This window comes from Symphodus melops (genome assembly GCF_947650265.1).
Source record: "Symphodus melops genome assembly, chromosome: 9".
NCBI lineage: Eukaryota > Metazoa > Chordata > Actinopteri > Labriformes > Labridae > Symphodus > Symphodus melops.
The window spans coordinates 719,782-739,954 of record NC_136699.1 but is presented as its reverse complement, the minus strand read 5'-3'; the positions used below and the strand labels follow the sequence as shown (position 1 = coordinate 739,954).

Below are 20,173 nucleotides of genomic sequence, written 5' to 3'. Positions count from 1 at the left end.
CCCGCCCCCTGCCCCGCCCCCTTTTAGAGAACCACCGTATAGAACCCCGACTCCAGCAGCGTGCTGATCATAGAACTGGCACTTTTTTTTGTACAATTTCGGATGGCGTTCTCGTCCTTCATGAGGCGTGTTTGAGCAAGTCAGTGATCGAGTGGCGAGCGGGCGTCTCGCCGCCGCCCTCCTCTTCATCAGTCAGTGCATCAGTAGTGTGTCTACAACAGAATCCGGACCGACTGCGTCCGATTGGACCGTCGGGCCTGAGCGTGGCGCCACAGTAGTGGTTCTCTACATCCTTAAAAACATCACAAAAATATTAAATATCTGATTTGCATATAAAGACGTTTTTTTTACATTCTTTTAAACATCTGGCGGCGCTGAAGGTCGCGGCGTCCGGAACCCGCCACGCACAAAATTAATCAAACAACCGGGAGAAAAGGCTGCAGCAATGAGCGTGTTAACGTCTCCGTTTGGCCCCGCCTTCTTCACGTCCTTCAGTCTGAGCGAGTCTGACATCAGCTCGCCATTTAGAACCAACACGAGTCTCTTCTGAGCTCGCCGTTTAGAACCAACACGAGTCTCTTCTGAGCTCGCCGTTTAGAACCAACACGAGTCTCTTCTGAGCTCGCCGTCCTCTGCGGATTCATCTCTTCATCAGCGCAGCCGTGTCCTTAAAAGTCACGACCTCATGACCTCACACAGGGAAGCCAAGACGTCTCCTGATGCCGAGGTCAAAGGGCGGAGCACTTCCTGTTCTCAGGCGCCACTCCTCCGTGTGTCCTGGGAGCCTCAGACGTCAGCGTGAGTCTCTGTGAATCCGTCAACGCCGTGAGGGTCGTCCCGTGGTCATAACGGCTTGTCAATCACGGCGACTCCTGCAGGAGAGAGAAAAAGGAAAGAGTGAGAAAAACAATCCGTCTCTGGAGCTGCCGACGGACAAGGGGGCGGAGTTTACTGCAGCCACGCCGACGTGCACGTACACCGTGCGAGGAGAGGCAGCGTCAGGGTGGTCGAGCAAGCTCTCGCCGAAGTGGCGTTCAGGTGCATGGAAGAGACGTGGACACGGTCGTTGCCCGTAGGGTCGCGCTGATCAATCCGTTTCATACTGCATTTCTATTGGTTGATTAGTTGGTGTAAGACGGCAAGCGTCACGTCCAATCAGAACGGCCCAGGAGGCGTGGCTACGTGTGATGTCACTCACCGGCATAGCTGCGTCCGTTGCTCATGTTGGTGGGAATGAGGCTCCACTTGTCCGTGGCCGGGTTGTAAAACTCCACGGAGGAGAGGTTACACGAGCCGTCGTCTCCTCCAATCACGTACAGCAGCCCGTTGATGGCGCACACACCTGGAGGAGCGAGACGTTCACTGTCACAGAGATCCAACACGACAAGTCGACTCAAATCAAACTGAGCGTGAGGTCACGTCTCCGTGGCGTGCAGCAGGACGTCATCTTAAATCTACTGGAAGCCTTTAATGACTAACCTCCTGTTGCCATGGTAACTAACGACATGATTCAACGTGTTTACAAATCTACCATGCAACCTTTTGGCGTCCTCTTCCTCGCCGTTTCATTTTGAGGCGGCGTGCACGTCGTCTCACCTGCGTTCCTCCGGCACATGTTCATGTCGCAGACCGGCCTCCAGCTGTTCATCTGGGGTTCGAACACCTCCACGCTCTTCCTCACCAGAGGCCCGTCGTGACCTCCGGCTGCGTACAGCTGACCTCCCAACACGCCCACACCTGGACGGAAACGCGCACACACACGCGTCAGTCTTCTTCTAGTTGTCATGGCGACACCAAATGTTGAACTCACTAACCGTTTGTACTCTGACAGTCCACTAGGTGGAGCCGTTTCTCCTGAACCTTTACCTGAGCTCACACAGGAGATCATGTTAACTGATACATGGCGTGTGTGTGACGTCACAGTGGGCGGAGCCACCAGCGAGGGGCAGAGAGCTCGTACAGAGTTTACAGTGTTTCAAAGTTCGGATAACGTGACGGCCGCTGGACGACGCCGTGCATTTGTGGACAACGTAGAAGAAATGGTCGCTGCAGAGGTGTGTGTGTGTGTGTGTGTGTGTGTGTGTGTGTGTGTGTGTGTGTGTGTGTGTGTGTGTGTGTGTGTGTGTGTGTGTGTGTGTGTGTGTGTGTGTGTGTGTGTGTGTGTGTGTGTGTACCTGCCCCGCTGCGCCGTGTGCTCATGTCAGCTACGTAGCACCACTGATCAGCGACGGGGTCGTACTCCTCCACCGTGCTGAGACACTGACGAGACGCTCCATCGTAACCTCCGACAGCATACAGCTTCCCTACACACACACACACACACACACACACACACACACACACACACACACACACACACACACACACACACACACACACACACACACACACACACACACACTTTATAACGCGTTGAAGGAGCTCGTGGTCGAACACGAACACGTTGATCATCCTCACCATCGACGACCCCGACGCCCACGCTGCTGCGCCGCGTGTTCATGGAGGCCACGTAAATCCACTCGTTGGATTTGGCGTTGTAGACTTCCACCGTGGACAGACCTGAAGAGACGCCGGCGAATCGAAGGTGAGCCGTGAGCGTGTGCAGACGGGTCGGAGCGTCTGAGGCGGCGTGAACGTACCTATACTCCCGTTAAAGCCTCCCACGGCGTACAGTAAATCTGACAACACCGCCGCTCCCAGCGTGCTGCGGCGCTCCTGCATGCTCGCCGCCGCGCTCCACTGGTCCCTCGCTCCGTCGTACACGTCCACCGTCCGCTCACGCAGTGAGCTGTTGAAGCCCCCGACGGCGTACACGCAGCCCGCCATGGAAACCACACCTGAACACACACACACACACACACACACACACACACACACACACACACACACACACACACACACACACACACACACACACACACACACACACACACACACACACACACACACACACACACACACACACACACACACACACACACACACACACACACACACACGTCAGGAGGCTGGAGGACGATGAACACGGAGCGTAGAAATGGAGCACATAGATCCACACACTGACCGGCTCTGCAGCGTCTCGAAGGCAGGTCAGCGACTTGGTACCATCGGTCCTCCTGGAAGTCGTAACACTCCACGCTGCGGATCGCCTTCGGAGCCTGACCGCCGACCACGATCATCACCTGAACACGCACAGTGAAAGGGCCGAGGTTAAAGGTCGTTCAGGCGTGCGTGGAAACAGCGTGCGTCCGTCTGTGAACCTTTGGGATGCTGATCGGCGTCCGTGGTCGGGTCCTGTCCGTCTTGATGAGGTGGCGCTGGTCGGCGGGCAGCAGGTGATACTTCATGGCTTCGATGAGGAAATCTTTACAGGTGTTGTTGTTCTTGATCAACGCCTCCTCCTCCACGATCTGAAACACGGACAACACAACGTCACCCAACAGCCCCGCCTACACGCCGCCGGGGACGAGACGTGGAGGCGGAACGCCACGTGACCCCGCCTCTCGTCCCTCTGAGCTGAGCAGGTGTGTGTGAGAGAATCCCGCTGTGGCGTGCTTCAGTAACGCCAAAACACAAGGTGACCTCACAGACCGGGACCCCGATGTGACGGCGTGCTGGATCTGACCGTGCGAAGACGAGAGGCGCCGTACCTGCACCAGGTAATCTCTGGTCAGCAGAGGCAGTCTGACGTGCTCCATCAGTTTGGGCATGTGCTCCAGGCGAGCCGGCTTATCGTGCTTGATCCAGGCTATCATGGCCTCGAACACCTGGGAGAGAGAGAGAGAGAGAGAGAGAGAGAGAGAGAGAGAGAGAGAGAGAGAGAGAGAGAGACAGAGAGAGAGAGAGAGACAGAGAGACAGAGAGAGAGAGAGAGAGAGAGAGAGAGAGAGAGAGAGAGAGAGAGAGAGAGAGAGAGAGAGAGAGAGAGAGAGAGACAGAGAGAGAGACAGAGAGACAGAGAGAGAGAGAGAGAGAGAGAGAGAGAGACAGAGAGAGAGAGAGAGACAGAGAGACAGAGAGAGAGAGAGAGAGACAGAGACAGAGACAGAGAGAGAGAGAGACAGAGAGACAGAGAGACAGGGACAGAGAGAGAGAGAGAGAGAGAGACAGAGAGACAGGGACAGAGAGAGAGAGAGACAGAGAGACAGAGAGACAGGGACAGAGAGAGAGAGAGAGAGAGAGAGAGACAGAGAGACAGAGAGAGAGAGAGAGAGACAGAGACAGAGAGAGAGACAGAGAGAGAGAGAGAGAGACAGAGACAGAGAGAGAGAGAGAGAGTGAGACAGAGAGACAGAGAGAGAGACAGAGACAGAGAGAGAGAGACAGAGACAGAGACAGAGAGAGAGAGAGAGAGAGAGAGAGTGAGACAGCAGTGTGTACCTGCAGTTGTAGAAAAGTCTGGAAGTTTCCAGGAGCAGCTTCCTGATTCCTGACTGGAAGACTCAAGATCTCAACTCTTCATGTTTGTGTTTGAAAAGAGTTATTAGGAACGCAAAGACCCGAGACCCGGGACCCAGGACCCAGGACCCGAGACCCGAGACCCGGGACCCAGGACCCAGGACCCAGGACCCGAGGTTAACACACACACGTTCACTCCGCCCCCTGCTGGCGTGCTCTCACACCGCTCCAGGACTAACCGAGCTGAGCACGGTCGCCTCTTCAACATAACACCGTGATACGACACGTGCACACGTCACGTGCACGTCTCTACGTGACCATGAAGCGAATCGTCAGCACTGATCCGTCCACAGACACCTTTCAGCGTCCACGTGCAGATGACCTGCGTCACGCAGCCGACGCTCCCTGCTGGGTTTGTCTTTACACTCAGAGCTCGTCTTCAGTCTTTACATTTTCAAACAGAAAGGAGGCGGAGCTTCTTACAGGACGGACGTGCGATGTGCGTGCGTTCGTGGAGTCTGACCTTCTCTTCCGTGGAAACTGTGAGTTTGTCGCTGGCGATGAGGCTGCACACCTGCTGCAGAGACAGGCCGTGAAACTCCTCCCCCTGAACCACGTCAGTGAAGTGCTGCTCTGAGAGACACACACACACACGCAGAGGGTTACACGCCGCACACACACACACGCAGGGTTACACACCGCACACACACACACGCAGAGGGTTACACACCGCACACACACACACACACACACACACACACACACACAGAGAATTACACACCGCACACACACACACACACGCAGAGGGTTACACACACACACACACAGAGAATTACACACCGCACACACACACACACACGCAGGGTTAGACACCGCACACACACACACACACACGCAGAGGGTTACACACACACACACGCAGAGGGTTACACACCGCACACACACACACACACACACACGCAGAGGGTTACACGCCGCACACACACACACACACACACAGGGTTACACACACACACACGCAGGGTTACACGCCGCACACACACACACACACACACACGCAGAGGGTTACACGCCGCACACACACACACGCAGAGGGTTACACGCCGCACACACACACGCAGAGGGTTACACGCCGCACACACACACACACGCGCAGAGGGTTACACGCCGCACACACACACACACACGCAGAGGGTTACACGCCGCACACACACACACGCAGGGTTACACGCCGCACACACACACACACACGCAGAGGGTTACACGCCGCACACACACACGCAGAGGGTTACACGCCGCACACACACACACGCAGGGTTACACGCCGCACACACACACACGCAGGGTTACACGCCGCACACACACACACACACGCAGGGTTACACGCCGCACACACACACGTCTCCTTCTCAACATCCAACGCATGCATGCACACACACACACACACACACACACACACACACACACACACACACACACACACACACACACACACACACACACACACACACACACACACACACACACACACACACACACACACACACACACACACACACACACACACACACACACACACACACACACACACACACACACACACAGGTGACTCAGGGTTTGCGGCGGGAAGGTGGAGCAGCTTACCGGCGTATGCGTGGGCTTGGTTGAGGAGCTGCGTGCACGTGTGCAGGTCGGCGAACGCTCGGATGCCGAGACAGTTGGTCGGGTGAAGCTGAGACTGAAGGAACTCACAACAAACCTGCCGGACGTCCATCAGCTGCAGGAGACTGGCTGCTGGCAGCAGAACCTGCAGGGACGAGAACCAGACCAGAACGTTACTGGACTCCTCCAGACGTACCCGGGTCCATCAAAAACTCTGGACCACGTCTCCTCAGGCGCTTCTACAGCGTGCTCTACCCGGGTCGTGTTCGTGTGGGGTTTGTTGTTGCAACCCTCGAGTCCAACAGACGGTTCTGGTCTGACTTCACGTCTTCATCGGCACGCACCGTGATGAAGATCGGATTAGGACGGTGGTGCATGTTGGTGTGGTGACATCCGCTGACTCCGCCCCCTTCTGCGTTCAGGAGCCAGCGGTGACTGTCACGTTGAGAAACGGGATGACCGCGAGCAGAGCAGACGTGCAGTCAGTCTGAGGCGTGACGCTCTGACACGTGTGTGACGCCCCGACTGACCACACACACACACACACACACACACACACACACACACACACACACACACACACACACACACACACACACACACACACACACACACACACACACACACACACACACACACACACACACACACACACAGAGGAGAGGGAGCAGGGGGGCACAGCGCTAACAGTGGGAGGATTTCCTGCCTCCTCTCCATGCAGACTTCCTGCTCTAATAATCGGAGGAAGTTTCCTGCCCGCTGCATTTTTTTTTTTTTTTTTTTTCAACCGCCGCGCAGCGACCATTTCAAGTCACCGAGACAAACAAGTCATCAATCGAGTGCTTTCTCGGTGCGGAGCTCACAAACCTCCCCGGCTCTTTTCCTCTTCAGGGTCGGGTCAGGACCGTCTCACACGGAAACAAAGAGATTCTCTGTGAAAACTTCAACATAAAGCTTCTGTGACCTTCTAGAAGGTTCTCTTTGTGTGGCGTGTTCATCATCTGACTCGCTGACCGTTCACACTAACCCTTTTCCTCGCACTGACTACTTGATGCACGCAGACGCCGCTTCATGTGGAGCGGCTGTCGACGTGTAGCAACGGAGCTGCACGCAGCGCACACACACGAGGGCGACGAGCGGCGGACTGACGGGTCTCCTTGGTGTGTGTGTGTGTGTGTGTGTGTGTGTGTGTGTGTGTGTGTGTGTGTGTGTGTGTGTCAGGGTCTTTAAAGACGTCATCAAACTGCATCAGCTGTTTCAGGATCTGTTCCTCGTTGGTGCATCGAGCGTTTAACAGTCAAATCCTTGAATTGAAAGATCGTATAATCCTGCGAACTATTCAAACAAACTCGTGTTATTTTAACTTTTGCTCAAACAAAAGAGCGACGCAGAGAAAAAAAGGTCAAAACTAAAGCTCGAGGAAAACACTGTCTGCACACGCACACACACACACACACACACACACACACACACACCTGGACGTTGTCCTCTGTGACCTCGATCTCAGCCGTGTAGATGTAGTCGACCAGCTTCCTCAGCGTCTGTCCGTCCACCTCTCCGATCTCCACCTGACGGGCCTTACTCTCGCTCATATCACCTGTGAGAGCACACGCAGGTGAGGAAGCGTCCAGTATGACACCGTGTGTGTGTGTGTGTGTGTGTACCTGTAAACATGGCACAAAAGTAGGGGCTACAGGACGCCAGGACCACCCTGTGAGCGGGCACTTCAACGCTCCCCGCCACCAACTGGACGTCACAGAGCGTCTTTTTACTGACGAGGGAGACAGAGAGACGAATTCTACATTTATAAACGGCCTGAACGTGATGTGAACACACACACACACACACACACACACACACACACACACACACACACACACACACACACACACACACACACACACACACACACACACACACACACACACACACACACACACACACACACACACACGGGCAGCAGCTCACCTCCTCAGGTCGTTCATGAGCTGGAAGGCCTTCCTCATGTGCGTCTGGTTGAAGGTGAGCGTCCCTCCGTTCATCGTGTCCTCCTCCGAGTCCGTGTTGCAGTTTGGACGTGGCGAGGCCGGTGTGGCCGCCACACTGGAGAGACAGGAGAGGACTTCACGGTGAGACCGGCGACCTGACGCTTCCTCTCTGAAGTCAGGACACAAAGTGACGCTTCTGCACGTTGACCGTTTTAAAGTCAACATGTCCTCAGGAGTCACAGAGCAGATCAACGTCTACGACCTGCTGAGTCAGCAGCGTTCAGTCTACGTCTTAGAGACCTGCTCCCCCCCCCTGCAGCGGATTCAAACCTTCACACTCCTTCACTCCGTTTTTAAGATGGACTTCAGGGACGGGTAACTAAAGTCTGGCTCACACTGAAGGACTTTAAAATGCTTCCTGATTTTGAATTTGGGTGGAGACTAACGCTCACACAGCGAGAAGCAAAGAAGTGACACAAGGCAGAGGAACGCAACACCTCAGGTGACCTCAGGTGAGCTCAGGTAAACATCAGAGCTGGTGTTTCAATGGGTGATCTGACTCATCATCATTTATGTATTTACAGTCTCATTTAGGAAGATAAATCACATCATGAGTTCAGAGAATCATCACATCCCCACCAACAACATTAAATCAGGATTTCAATTAAATATCTCAAATAAATCTGTGATTGTCAAGTTTGGACCTGAAGGTGTTTTATCTCAGGATCAATAAAGTACCTGAGGACAGGTGACAGGAAGAATCAGCTGATCGAGATCACTGATTTAATCTGATGATTTCACTTTTAAACACAGTCATCACTTTAAACAGGACAGGTTACACCTCACCCACATCATGAAAAGATCATCAACCAACTTTTAAAAGATTTTATAGTTTGGAGTTTGTTTTGGCTGCTAGCTCTTAGCAATCACTACACTTCAGTGCTAATGCTAAGCTAATGTCCGTTATCTGCTATAAATCATCATTCAAACTCTGTAAATAAACAAATATGAGACAAGTCAACAATCAGCTGACTGTTTATGAGACACGACTTGATGCCAGTCTTCTGACATGTCTTTATGTCCTCTTGAAGTTTGTTAAACTACCTCAGCTTAGGATGCTAGCTAAGGAGCTAACTGTAGTCCACACAGCTAGCTTCTGTTGCTAGGAGATAGTGTGTGTGTGTTTTTACAGCCGACGTGTTGTGTGTGTGTTGAATGTTGTGTTAAATCACAGCTTTAAGTAATAATCTCCACAGCTGCTGAAACTCACCCCAGCGACACACCGTCCATCCTCCCGGAGTCAGAGATCACCACCGCGGGCATGAGAGCTGCACAGCCGCGCCGAACACAGCTGCTCTATGAGCGAAGATGGATCACTACGGAAGTTCAACAAAAAAAAGTGCACACGCCATGGACTGTACCAGACTAAAAAGCACAGACGTCTGATGCTCAACAGACAAAAGACCAGTCCAGTAGTGGGTGTTCTGAGTGCTCACAGAACCGGCCTACAATGTGCAAGTATGAAACCTCCCTAAAGGGGTCCGATTTAAAAGCATTTACTGTTGTTGCCTTGCAAAGAGTTGCATGCACCATTAGTGTGATGCACACTGCACAGGCATCAGATTTTACCAGACGCTGTTGGGGCCCTACAGCCCGCGTTAATCAACTTCTGTCATTGCCCTCATGCTTCCTCCCGTTTCCGTATTTCACTCTTTTTTTTTTGAATCTCCTGAAGGCGGACTTTATAATTTTCTTAGTTGACTTTCATTTACACACTTTGGTTTTCACACCAACAATGCATGCTCCATATAACAAAAAAAACATGTCAATAGTTTGACTTTATTCTCAAAATACACAAGAAAAAAAACAATATTCTTCCTCGTATGATTTATTTTTCCAGTCTGGGCCTTTCTCTGAAAACCGCCTTGAATTTCCCTCGGGATCAATGAAGCATCTAAATGTTCTCTGCAGGCCTGCACACAGAAAGTCATGTGCCTCTGAAGAGCAGAGTTAACAGGTAGGCACTAAACTTCAGCAGGCTGAAAGAGCCTCAACAAGTTTTTCTGTGGGTCATAGAGCCTCCGAAAATTAGCCTGAACTGTGCTGCAGAAAGTCTGCCTTTGCCCCCTGATGCTGGAATTGCTTCGCCGTTTCATCCCCAGAAATCGAGTCAGAGTGAGAGCTCTTACCTGCTTTCACGCTCTCTGAAAGCCCTGTAGTGCCTACAACTCCCAACAAAAATAATCAGAAACGTTCAAAGAGTCCCCATGAAGAGAAGCCTCCTGAAAGTGTGATTACTTAAAGTTTAATTGAGTTCATACTGAGCGTCACTACAGGGAGGAACGTTTTAATTAGAATGAACATTAATTAATGTTTTTATCTTCAACTGAAATGTTACACTGTATGCACGTGCATCAGTGAATTAAATTGACTTTTATTAATGTAAACACACACACCGGTGCAGCTCTGATGGTGATAATCAGGTTCACTGAAACCAGTTTGATTTCATACCGGTATAAAATGGCCGACAAGCTGGAAAAGCCGGATTTGGAAAAAGGAACACAGCGCCCACTGGTGGTCGGTTTAGAAAGCTGCAAAAAGGTGACCCAACAATATTCGAAGCAATACTGCAAGATTAGATTTTTCCAAACATTAAAAACTTTAATAAAAGCACAGTAAAACATGGGGGTAAACTGAACATGGATTTCAATTAAACTGTTTTTAATCTAAACAAAGCCAGTAATGGGACGGGAAGAAATGTTTGTTACAGTTAACAAAAAAAAAAAGAAGAAAAAAAAGGATGTGACATTTCTCCACAAAATACTTTGTCACTTTGTGTGTTTTAAGATCAAGAAACTCAAGCGATCGAGTCCCATGCTGCCCGACACTGCCACCCAAACTTCAATTAAAACCCTGAGTTCATGATGCAAAAAATAATATATATAAACAAAGACAATGTGGCTGGTTTTTGTAAAGAGGAGACAAACTCAAACAGACCGGCTTTACAAATGACTCAAAAAACAAGCATTTCCCCAAACATAACAAAAGTACATGTCAGTAAATCACAACTCTTAGTAGTAAAGTCCATTATGTGTGGAATAAGGGGAGCAGACGGGGTCCGGGTCCTTTGAAGGGGGGGTGAGAGGGTGGGAAAGGATGCAGGGGGGACAGATGGGCCCGGATTGGAGAGGGGGGGGGAAAGGGAGAGAAAGGACGCATGGGGGACAGTCTCATTCATTCGGCGTTGGTGATGGGCTCTGCTCCCTTTAACTGGACTCAACAAAGACCCCTCACCCCCCCAACCAGGGCTCGGGTGTGATGTGTAAAGTCAAGTTCGTTGAAATCAGAGGTTTCCCCAAAAAACTTAAAGGGGGGGGGGGGATTTATGTGAAGGGGGGGGGGGGACTAATAGCCGCCGCCGAATCCACCACCTCCACCCCCCCTGCTGTAGCCTCCTCCGCCCCCGCCTCTGTTGTAGGGAGCCGCGCTCCTGTAAGAGTAGCTCCCCTTCATTGCACCATAATTAGAGTGCTGCTGTCCGTAGCCTTCCCCAAAGTCCCCGTTACTGTACCCACCCCCCATCTGGTTGTCGTACTCTTCGTACCCTCCGCCGTAACCCCCGTATCCTCCAGCTGCACCGCCGCCGTTGTAACCCCCTCCGTACCCACCGTAGCCACCTCCGTAGCCGCCTCCGTACCCGCCTCCTCCTCTTCCGCCGCCGTAGTTCTGCATCCCTCTCCCGCGACCCCGGCCCATCCCCCTCCCGCCGCCACCGCCGGTCCCCATCTCCTGCTTGGTCAGGGCTTTCTTCACCTCCACCTTGTTCCCGTTGATAGTGTGGTACTTGGTCAGGACCGCCTTGGTAGCAGAATCGGTGTCCTCGAAGAAGACAAAGCCAAAGCCCCGCTTCCTGCCGGTCTGCTTGTCGGAGATTATCTCGGCCTTCTCCACGGCGCCGAACTGGCAGAAGTACTCGGTCAGGTTCTCCGCCTCGATGTGGTCCTTCACGCCCCCGACGAAGATCTTCTTCACGTTCGCGACGATGTCCGGATTGTTGGCGTCCTCCCGAGCGATGGCCATTTTCAGCTCCACGGTCTTCCCGTCGACGACATGTGGCTTAGCCGCCATTGCTGCGTCGGCTTCCTCCGGCGCCGAGTAGGTGATGAAGCCGAAACAGCGGGACCGACCCAGCTGCTGATTCTGGACCACAACGCAGTCGCTGAGGGAGCCGAACTGCTCGAAGTGCGAGCGGAGGCCATCCTCCGTGGTTTCCACGTTCAGCCCACCGACGAACAGCTTGCAAAGTTTCGCCGACATGTTTGAATTTCTTCTGAGGATGGTGTGCGGAGAGACCGTCCCTCTTCTTCTTCAATGAACGACGTCAGAAGGGGCGGGCTGTCGATTCCTCAGGCGTAGCAGTCGTTGATTGGTCGTCTTGAATACAGCAACGCCCTCATTGGCTCCTGTGCGAATCGAGTCCGCGCTGCCTTCAAGTGCTGTCGGGAATCTTTGAATTCAACTGGCGATGAGAAAGGGAAGCGTGGATTTTTAACATTTTTTTTGCCGGCTCATTTTGTCGGAAGTACTTCACCAAGCACCTTTATGTTACTAAACTTAAATAATAAGTATCAACCATTTAAGTTACACAGTAAATTCCATTATAATATAACAAACCAGCTTTTAGTCCATCGGTTTAATTTACTTGTTTTCATTGAAGACAACAAAAGTCGACATTTCATCAGCGAGGATCAGGACGTGAACATGCGGGTTTTAATTTCACTCACGTTCACCATTTTTCTTTTCAAGGAAGACTTTCCAATCTATGCATTAGCTATTAACTGAAATAAACCTTAAATAAACCGGAATTTAAACATGACTTAAGTGTTTTAAAATGCCCCCAAAGTGATTTATGACTTTAGGTGGCTGAAACACCTTCCGATATAAAAAAGGAAGACTACTCTTCAGAGTAGAGAAGTGAGGGCCGTCTCTTCACCATCAACGGTGTGAATCAGAGGAGATTTATAAGTGTGTATACCTGCACTACATCACTGCTGACCCCCATAATGAAGGGCCCACAAATCCACAATGAAGTCTATCAGTCCCTGAACAATGAGGGTGTTTGTTCCGTGAGTCTGGTTTGAAACCAAACTGAACATATTCAGGGTCTCTTAAGAGAAGTCTTTTTTTTTAACATCTTTAAGTAAAGTGAAAGAACAGCTAGTTAAATCAGGCATTCAGACTTTACAGCCTAAAACCCCCAAAATAAAAGGAGTCAGAGACCGGGGACTTTCATCCTGCTTCTCCTCCCGTCCTGTTTCTTCAGGAGTCTGGTTTTCTTTGCTTAATGTTTCTTATGCTCATGATGCATTAATGAGTGCCTGCTGTTTGTAAAGCCACTCGAGATCTTATGTGATGAATTGGTGCTGTTCAAACAAAGACAGTGATGTGCAAACTTCGAGCAGTTCTGACCTCCACTTTGGGAACCACTGCGTTAGAAGTCAATCTTTTCATTAACTGCATGTAGCAACATGCCATATTTGAAACCTGGGAACAAAGAACAGAAAGCTCCAGTGCAGCATTCAGGACGCTGCGTCTCTACTTGTTCACGTTCTCTGACGTAACGCTCGAGCTTCACTTAGCGATTTCTCTTCAATCAAAGTTAAAGTGGAGTTCTTAAACCGTGCAAACCAGGAGACTGTAATTTGACTCTGACAGAAGGTCGTACACGAGGAGGAACCGGCCAAGTATTCACACTCACATCTGACCTAACAGATGGCACCCTGCATTCACACCTTTTGACCAATCGGATACAACTCCTCTCGACCTCACACAGTCAACCGGCTGGGGAGACGGCCCTCTGGGGCCACATTGTCCCCCAGGTCCAGACAAATCACAGCAATCCGTTTAATGGATTTCCAATCATCCTGAAGTCTTATTTGAGATGCTGCCATGATTGCACCAGGTCACATCACTTCAAACCCCCCTTTATATACACCGGGGTCTGTCCATTCATGTAGTACATTACACATGCAAGAGCATTATCCAAAATGTAAGAAAGTAACATAAGTCTTTGTGTATAAAAATAATTTATTAAAATTCATAAATAAAACACAGCCAACATTAATCAGACGTTTCCTTTTCCTAAGAGATCAACCGGCAGTTTCCTAAAAGAGGTAAAGAGAACACAGATCAAACTTCCATCGCCAGCGCAAGCTTTTATTTTGAAGGGAGCGATAACCTCCCGAGGAGTTTCAAGTTGTTGGAGCACGTTTGCGTAAGACCTTAAGACAACACATTTTCACAGATATTCTGTTGAAGTAGTTAACTTTCTACCCTGACTGTCAGCATCGATAAGGTCCTTTACCTGCTTTTTGTAAACATAATGGGCATGGTCTTGTTACCTGCTCTTTTGTTAATGTTAACAAACAGTAAGGTCCTTTACCTGCTTTTTGTAAAGTGTCTCGAGATAACACCTGCTATGAATTGACGCTATACAAATAAAGATTGATTGATTAGTTAAAGAGAAGCGAGACAGATCTGTTGGGTCAACATGCTCCAAGTACTCCAACTGCTGATGAAGAGCATGTTGACCTGACACAGGAGCTTCTTGGTATCACTTGTTTTTCTGTACTAACTTGTGTTTTTGGATCGCAAGTCTCTTGTTTTTCTCCAAAACTTCAAATTAAAAGCCTGACAGTTTATAAAAAGCAACATAATGGCACGTCTAACAATGCGATCAAGGAGTTAAATATTGAAATTAAAAACGCAATTGTCTCCTGACAGCCCTGCTAAAGTAGTCCTCCCTTAACACCAATTGTCTTTACAAAGTTATCATTTTTCAGGACTTCTGTTGCATAACAGAGCGATGATGCCTGCAGGCTTTAAGCCACCAGCAGTGCAGAAACATAAAATATATTGTCTTAAGGTGCAGCTACAGAGCGAAGTAATAGTTTCCATTGTGAATGTTAATTATGAAGCAACCGACCATAAATACAATAAAGAACTACTTAAAATAAAATTTAATAAAGCATTGTTTTATTTTGAAAATCCAGTGCCCAAAGTGCAAACACTGCTCCCAAGGACTCTTCATCCTTTGGGTCAGAGCTCTGAAGTAAGGCAATGATTAAAGAGAAGAATGAATAACACTGAGCTTCAGTCAGAGACGACTAAAAGAAAACCTGTTGGATTAAAAACTTCAACCGTCTCTCGTCTTTAATCACCCTAAAGTAACAGCAGTTACACGACTCGCACTTGGGCACTGTGATCAAAACTTTCCCTGCAAACATTTCAGAACACCACGTTCAGACTCATCGTAGCACACTTTGGGAACCTTTCAGTGAAAACTTGACTTCACCTGAGGGGGAGAAGGCACCACCGCTCTCCGGTAAACCCCCGCCAGTGTGGAGACACACACACACCCCCATCACTTTGCAGGGTGAGGTCCTCGTTGCCCAGGTTACCCATTGCACCCTGGAGGAGACGGAGGAGAGAGAGAGTGAGTACATTGCACACAGTAACGTTCACAGGAAGAGACACCAATGTAATTGTTCCAATCTTTTTTTAATTGTGGAACAAAATTTGGGTCCCCGTCAACCCACTTAATTTAAAGATCAAATTCAGTAACCCGCCCCGTTTTGGTTTTATTTTAAAATTAGCTATATAAAGGCGCACTGAACTATGATTAAGGCGTCAGATAAGTCGTTTAAAGGTTAAATAATGGCGCTCGTGTGCACCATCTCCATAAGGTTTTACCATACATAGTTGACCAACACAGAGTGAAGACAGGTTGATTTACATACCTAGGTTGCTGGATGTGGATATCCTAAAGAGATATTTCAGACTCCTATGACAATCGACCCCAGGTAATCAACAGGGTCTTGATGTAGCCTACAAACAAACTGCTACGGCTATATTGGCTGGGATAGCCTACAGGAATACGAGTAAGAGAACACCTAAATGTAGGAATAATCAAAGGTAAATAACAGAGCCCTCAAGTCCACAGATACGTATTCAATATGTAAAGATATTAAAGATGTAAATGTGGTTAATTAGCAATGATCATTTTAAAAGCACACTATGGGGGTTTGGTCAATAATATGACGGAGAAGTGTTCAGACAGTTACACAAACAGTCTTCAGAGGATAACGTAGTCCCTGTAACGATGTTTGAAGTTAAAATGCTACGCTGGGAGTTACAGGTAAAGCAAAACTGTAACCCTCCAGGTTGCTAACTCCAAACAGCGTCGCAGGGACCCTTTTAACCTTTGTTTTCAGATCAGAAAGTCGTTCACTTTCAAATCTCCGTAGTGCACCTTTAAAAAAATAAATAAAAAAACCAAACATGGTCAAACCCTACAAAGCCTACATGCATTGGCTGTGGGTAGACTACAACCATTCATATCACCCACCTGAGAGTAAGGGGATAAACTGTGGGATGCCTTGTAACTATAAACCTGTGGACGAACTTGAGGAAGCCTTGTTAAATAAGTAAAATAACTAAGCTAAGTGGTATAACGTTTTATTTAAAATGAACATACATAAGCATACCAAGAAAAAGTGTTTGACAGTAGGTTTCTGTTCTCCAAGACATGAAAGTATACAATATACATTGGATACCGCTACAGGTAATGAAAAACGAACAATATTTAAGGTTGAAACTAGAACTAGGTGTAAGTTTGAGAACATTTGGGGGGGAAGGAAACAAGGAAACTGGATCCTGCAGTGTCACGGTTCCCGCCAATTTTTAACGGTTTCCCTCCAATATTATGTTGTTGAATGATCCAGGTAAAAAAAAATTACAATATATTTTTTTAAAGTAATTAATGAAAACCACAAAAACATGCTTTCTCATCCTTATACAATGAAATCACACCTAAAGTTTTTATACCAACAAACAAACTAAAAAGTACAAATATTTAAGGATACTTGTCAGCAAATAAAAAATATTCAACTACATAATAGAAGAATCACGTGTCCTAGATGATTGGGATTATTATCAGGCTTTCTGGGAAGTGACCTTCCTACCTGTTTGGGGGCTTTTGAGGTCTGAAGGGGGGGGGTCTCTGTGGCCGTATCTCTGCCGGTGTTTGGATTTGCCAGCAGACCCAGGCCCAGTTATTGAATTTGAGATTGGCGTCCAAATTCTGGTTGGAGGGACTCTTATGGCAGGGATGGGGGTGCTGTGAAGTCTGATCTAGTAGCCGCCTCCGTAGCCCCCTCCCCTCGGGTAGCCGCCGCTTCCGCCGCCTCTGTTGTAAGGAGCCGCGCTCCTCTGGCCCCCGAATGGCGGCCCTTTCATCGGTCCGTAACCAGAAGCTTGCTGGCCGTAGCCGCTGCCAAAATCGTTGTAGCCGTTTCCGCCGCCGTACCCGCTACCCTGGTCTCCGTAGCCACCCCCGTAAGGTCCGCCGTACCCTCCGTACCCGCCGCAGCCGCCGTTTCCATAGCCGCCGCCATTTCCGTAGTTGTATCCTCCGCCGTAGTCCCTGCCGCCGTAGCCATTTTGGTTCCCCCTCATGCCACCTCGGCCTCGGCCTCCTCTGGGCGGCATCCCGCCTCTGTTAGCCGCCTGCATCTCCTGCTTTGTGAGGGCTTTCTTCACCTCCACTTTGTGTCCGTTAACGGTGTGAAACTTCACCACGACCGCTTTGTCGGCGGCGTCGTGATCGGTGAAGTAGACGAAGCCGAAGCCCCTCTTCTTTCCTGTCTCCTTCTCGGAGATCACCTCGGCCTTCTCGATCTGCCCGTACTGGGAGAAGTACTCGTTTAGGTGGTACTCCTCGATGTCGTCTTTCAGACCACCCACGAAGATCTTCTTCACCTTCGCAAGTGCCTCCGGTTTGTTGGCGTCTTCTCTCGCGACGGCCCGTTTAACCTCAACGTCGCTGCCGTCGACCGTGTGCGGCCTTGCGCCCATCGCCGCGTCGGCCTCCTCCGGCGAGGAGTACGTCACGAAGCCGAAACACCGGGATCGCTGCAGCTGCTTGTTCACCACGACCACGCAGTCGGTCAGAGTACCGAACTGCTCGAAATGCTTCCGCAGGCCGTCATCGTCGGTGTCCACGTTCAGACCGCCGACGAAAAGTTTACAAAGCTGGTCACTCATCTTCGCGAGACGGTTACAACGGTTGTTCGCGTGCACAAAAAGCCTAAGATGGCGGACTGAAAGAACGCAGTTATCTTTATAGCAGCCGCGCGGTGACGTCACACGAGCTCAGAATTCTGCTGCGCCTCTTCCGGTGTTATGTCGAATTCTGCTACCAAATCAAATTGAGCTCCCACACGGCTTTGTTTTCAAATACTTCCTCTAAAATCTGAGATAAATATTTGATTATAAAGTATGAAAATGCGCCTCTCGTCTCATTAATGTGCAAAAATGTTTGTTTTTAGAGTGAGTCTGTCCTGGAAGCACAGTTTGTGAGATGTCCCATCAAGATGAGAAATCTTTTTTTAATTAAGTACAAAAAATACTTTCTCCACACAATCTGGCCATTTATATAAAGTTAGAAGGGGGAAATACAGCTATTTGCTTCTGTTTGCATTATTTGAAAGGAGATATCGTTGTGTGCTATGGGAGGGTTTTTTTGACGAGGTAACACATCTCGACATAACACCGGCTTGTTCTGATCCTTTTTTTGTGACAAAGAAGATGATTTTCTGGTATAAATTTTTAAAATGAACATTTAACGTTGTGAAAATATGAGATGTTGAACAACTATTAAACATTTCATCATTTAAATAAATGATTTGACGTGATATCGTTTCTGTTCGGGTTTGTGTCACGTGGTATTAAACGCATCGAAAGAATAATTTGATATTTATACAGATTGCACCTTACATGAAACCTTAAAAGCTCACCCTTGAATGGTCATAATTATTGACCTTCCTTCAGTATTTGTGCTGATTGAAAGCTCAGAAGTGGATTGATTAAAGGCTCTAAAGAGGTCGAGGATGTGGGTCAGTTTGGGGACATGAAAACAGACAAAAGCACCATCAGTATCAGTAATGCGGATTGATGTGGTTACCTGAAGGTCTTACAAGATCCCCAGGTCATATGAGGTGGTGTTATATTGTGGAAGAGGTAGAGAACAATGCTACTATAGTGGACTGTAAAATGTTTGAATTTACTAAAACTGAGTAGCTTTGGGTCAAAAGACAACAAATACAAACATATTTGATATATCACCACATATACTTCATTCAGTGATTCAAGAGATAAATAGAAAATAATGCCTTTTCGTTTATATATCTATATATTTATATATTACATAACTTTGACTTTCAGACTTTCATGTGTGTGTGGGGGGGCATTTTATGAAGTAACACCACTGGGCCTCAGGACACTAGGATGTTTTGATGTTTCAGAGGACAAAGTTTGAAAAAGCAGAACACTTTGAGGTCAGTCTGTTTGCACATCCTCAACATCGATCAGGGTTTTTGTTTTCATGACAGATTTTAAATTTAAGAGTCCGTCAGCTTTCTTTTTCTTTGACCTTACTCTTCGGAATTGTCACATCTCCCCAATGCATTTAAATTTAATCCACTTTTATCCCCATGTGTAAAACCAGTCATGTAAAGACCCTGGGTGGGGGTGTGTGTGTGTGTGTGTGTGTGTGGGGGGGGGGGGTTAAATATCTACTGTTGAATTTAAAGCACGGTGAAACACTTGAGTTTATACCAAGCTTTTCCTTTTGTGTGTGAACACTTTAAGATGTTAATTTTTTAGTCATGTATCTGTATTGTCCTTGGGGAGATTTCTTAGATACAGGTAGGGGGGCTCCAAAGACAAAAGGTGACCTCGTCAGAGGTGTAGTTTCAGGTGAAAGCCTGAACACTCGGCTGTATTTCCATGTGAACAGACGCTGCTGTGCATCGTTAACGCCCCCTCCACCCCCCCCCACACACACACAGCTCATCATGGTCGTATAGGCTGCAGAAGCTGAAAGCAAAGAAACGCTGAGAGCAAAGTTCAACGAAATCTTTATGACACATTTTTCTGTTCTCTCATGAAACATTCCCTTTATCTAGTCTACCAACAAGAACACACGGGACAGTCTGTGTCGTTACAGTTACACTTCCAACTCACTGATGGACACAAATGAGGCAACTTTTGGTTTGTCAATGAAC

The 20,173-nt window shown here is 48.8% G+C and overlaps 3 protein-coding genes and 1 long non-coding RNA gene across 6 annotated transcripts; 1 reads left to right on the top strand and 3 right to left on the bottom strand.

The window, feature by feature from the left end:
- Positions 1–37: 37 nt before the first annotated feature.
- On the bottom strand, positions 38–9,511 carry klhl3 (kelch-like family member 3). Of its 2 annotated transcripts, XM_079352039.1 has the most exons (15): positions 9,319–9,508; positions 8,029–8,163; positions 7,725–7,831; positions 7,536–7,657; positions 6,043–6,205; positions 4,922–5,031; positions 3,651–3,767; positions 3,261–3,410; positions 3,065–3,182; positions 2,640–2,837; positions 2,458–2,559; positions 2,175–2,303; positions 1,597–1,737; positions 1,199–1,342; positions 38–872 (listed from the first exon to the last, which is right to left on the bottom strand). In XM_079352039.1, exons 1-15 carry the CDS (start codon positions 9,369–9,371, stop codon positions 844–846), a joined length of 1,818 nt encoding a protein of 605 aa, XP_079208165.1. In that variant the 5' UTR covers positions 9,372–9,508; the 3' UTR covers positions 38–843. The 2 variants fall into 2 exon arrangements, with proteins under 2 accessions (XP_079208165.1, XP_079208166.1); XM_079352040.1 differs by lacking the exon at positions 3,651–3,767 and having other exon boundaries at positions 9,319–9,511.
- A 1,172-nt stretch (positions 9,512–10,683) lies between these two features.
- LOC306829147 (heterogeneous nuclear ribonucleoprotein A0-like) lies at positions 10,684–15,518 on the bottom strand. Its single transcript, XM_079352063.1, has 2 exons — positions 15,403–15,518; positions 10,684–12,567 (listed from the first exon to the last, which is right to left on the bottom strand). The coding sequence occupies exon 2, from the start codon at positions 12,363–12,365 to the stop codon at positions 11,454–11,456; it is 912 nt and encodes a 303-aa protein (XP_079208189.1). The 5' UTR covers positions 12,366–12,567; positions 15,403–15,518; the 3' UTR covers positions 10,684–11,453.
- On the top strand, positions 13,288–14,426 carry LOC306829154. The gene is made up of 3 exons (XR_013779838.1): positions 13,288–13,706; positions 13,740–14,316; positions 14,353–14,426. It is a non-coding gene; the product is annotated as an uncharacterized lncRNA (long non-coding RNA).
- On the bottom strand, positions 14,118–18,232 carry LOC306829146 (heterogeneous nuclear ribonucleoprotein A0-like). Of its 2 annotated transcripts, XM_079352062.1 has the most exons (4): positions 17,072–18,232; positions 15,848–16,000; positions 15,403–15,518; positions 14,118–14,212 (listed from the first exon to the last, which is right to left on the bottom strand). In XM_079352062.1, exon 1 carries the CDS (start codon positions 18,150–18,152, stop codon positions 17,241–17,243), a length of 912 nt encoding a protein of 303 aa, XP_079208188.1. In that variant the 5' UTR covers positions 18,153–18,232; the 3' UTR covers positions 14,118–14,212; positions 15,403–15,518; positions 15,848–16,000; positions 17,072–17,240. The 2 variants fall into 2 exon arrangements, with proteins under 2 accessions (XP_079208188.1, XP_079208187.1); XM_079352061.1 differs by lacking the exon at positions 15,848–16,000.
- Positions 18,233–20,173: the final 1,941 nt, after the last annotated feature.

Excerpts from the sequence above, each read along its gene's own strand:
- klhl3 (XM_079352039.1), bottom strand. The coding sequence starts at position 9,371 with ATGCCCGCGGTGGTGATCTCTGACTCCGGGAGGATGGACGGTGTGTCG. Across the intron at positions 7,832-8,028 it reads CTCATGAACGACCTGAGGAG|TAAAAAGACGCTCTGTGACG; the intron begins GTGAGCTGCTGC and ends CTCCCTCGTCAG. Across the intron at positions 2,304-2,457 it reads GGGCGTCGGGGTCGTCGATG|GGAAGCTGTATGCTGTCGGA; the intron begins GTGAGGATGATC and ends GTGTGTGTGTAG.
- LOC306829147 (XM_079352063.1), bottom strand. The coding sequence starts at position 12,365 with ATGTCGGCGAAACTTTGCAAGCTGTTCGTCGGTGGGCTGAACGTGGAA.
- LOC306829146 (XM_079352062.1), bottom strand. The coding sequence starts at position 18,152 with ATGAGTGACCAGCTTTGTAAACTTTTCGTCGGCGGTCTGAACGTGGAC.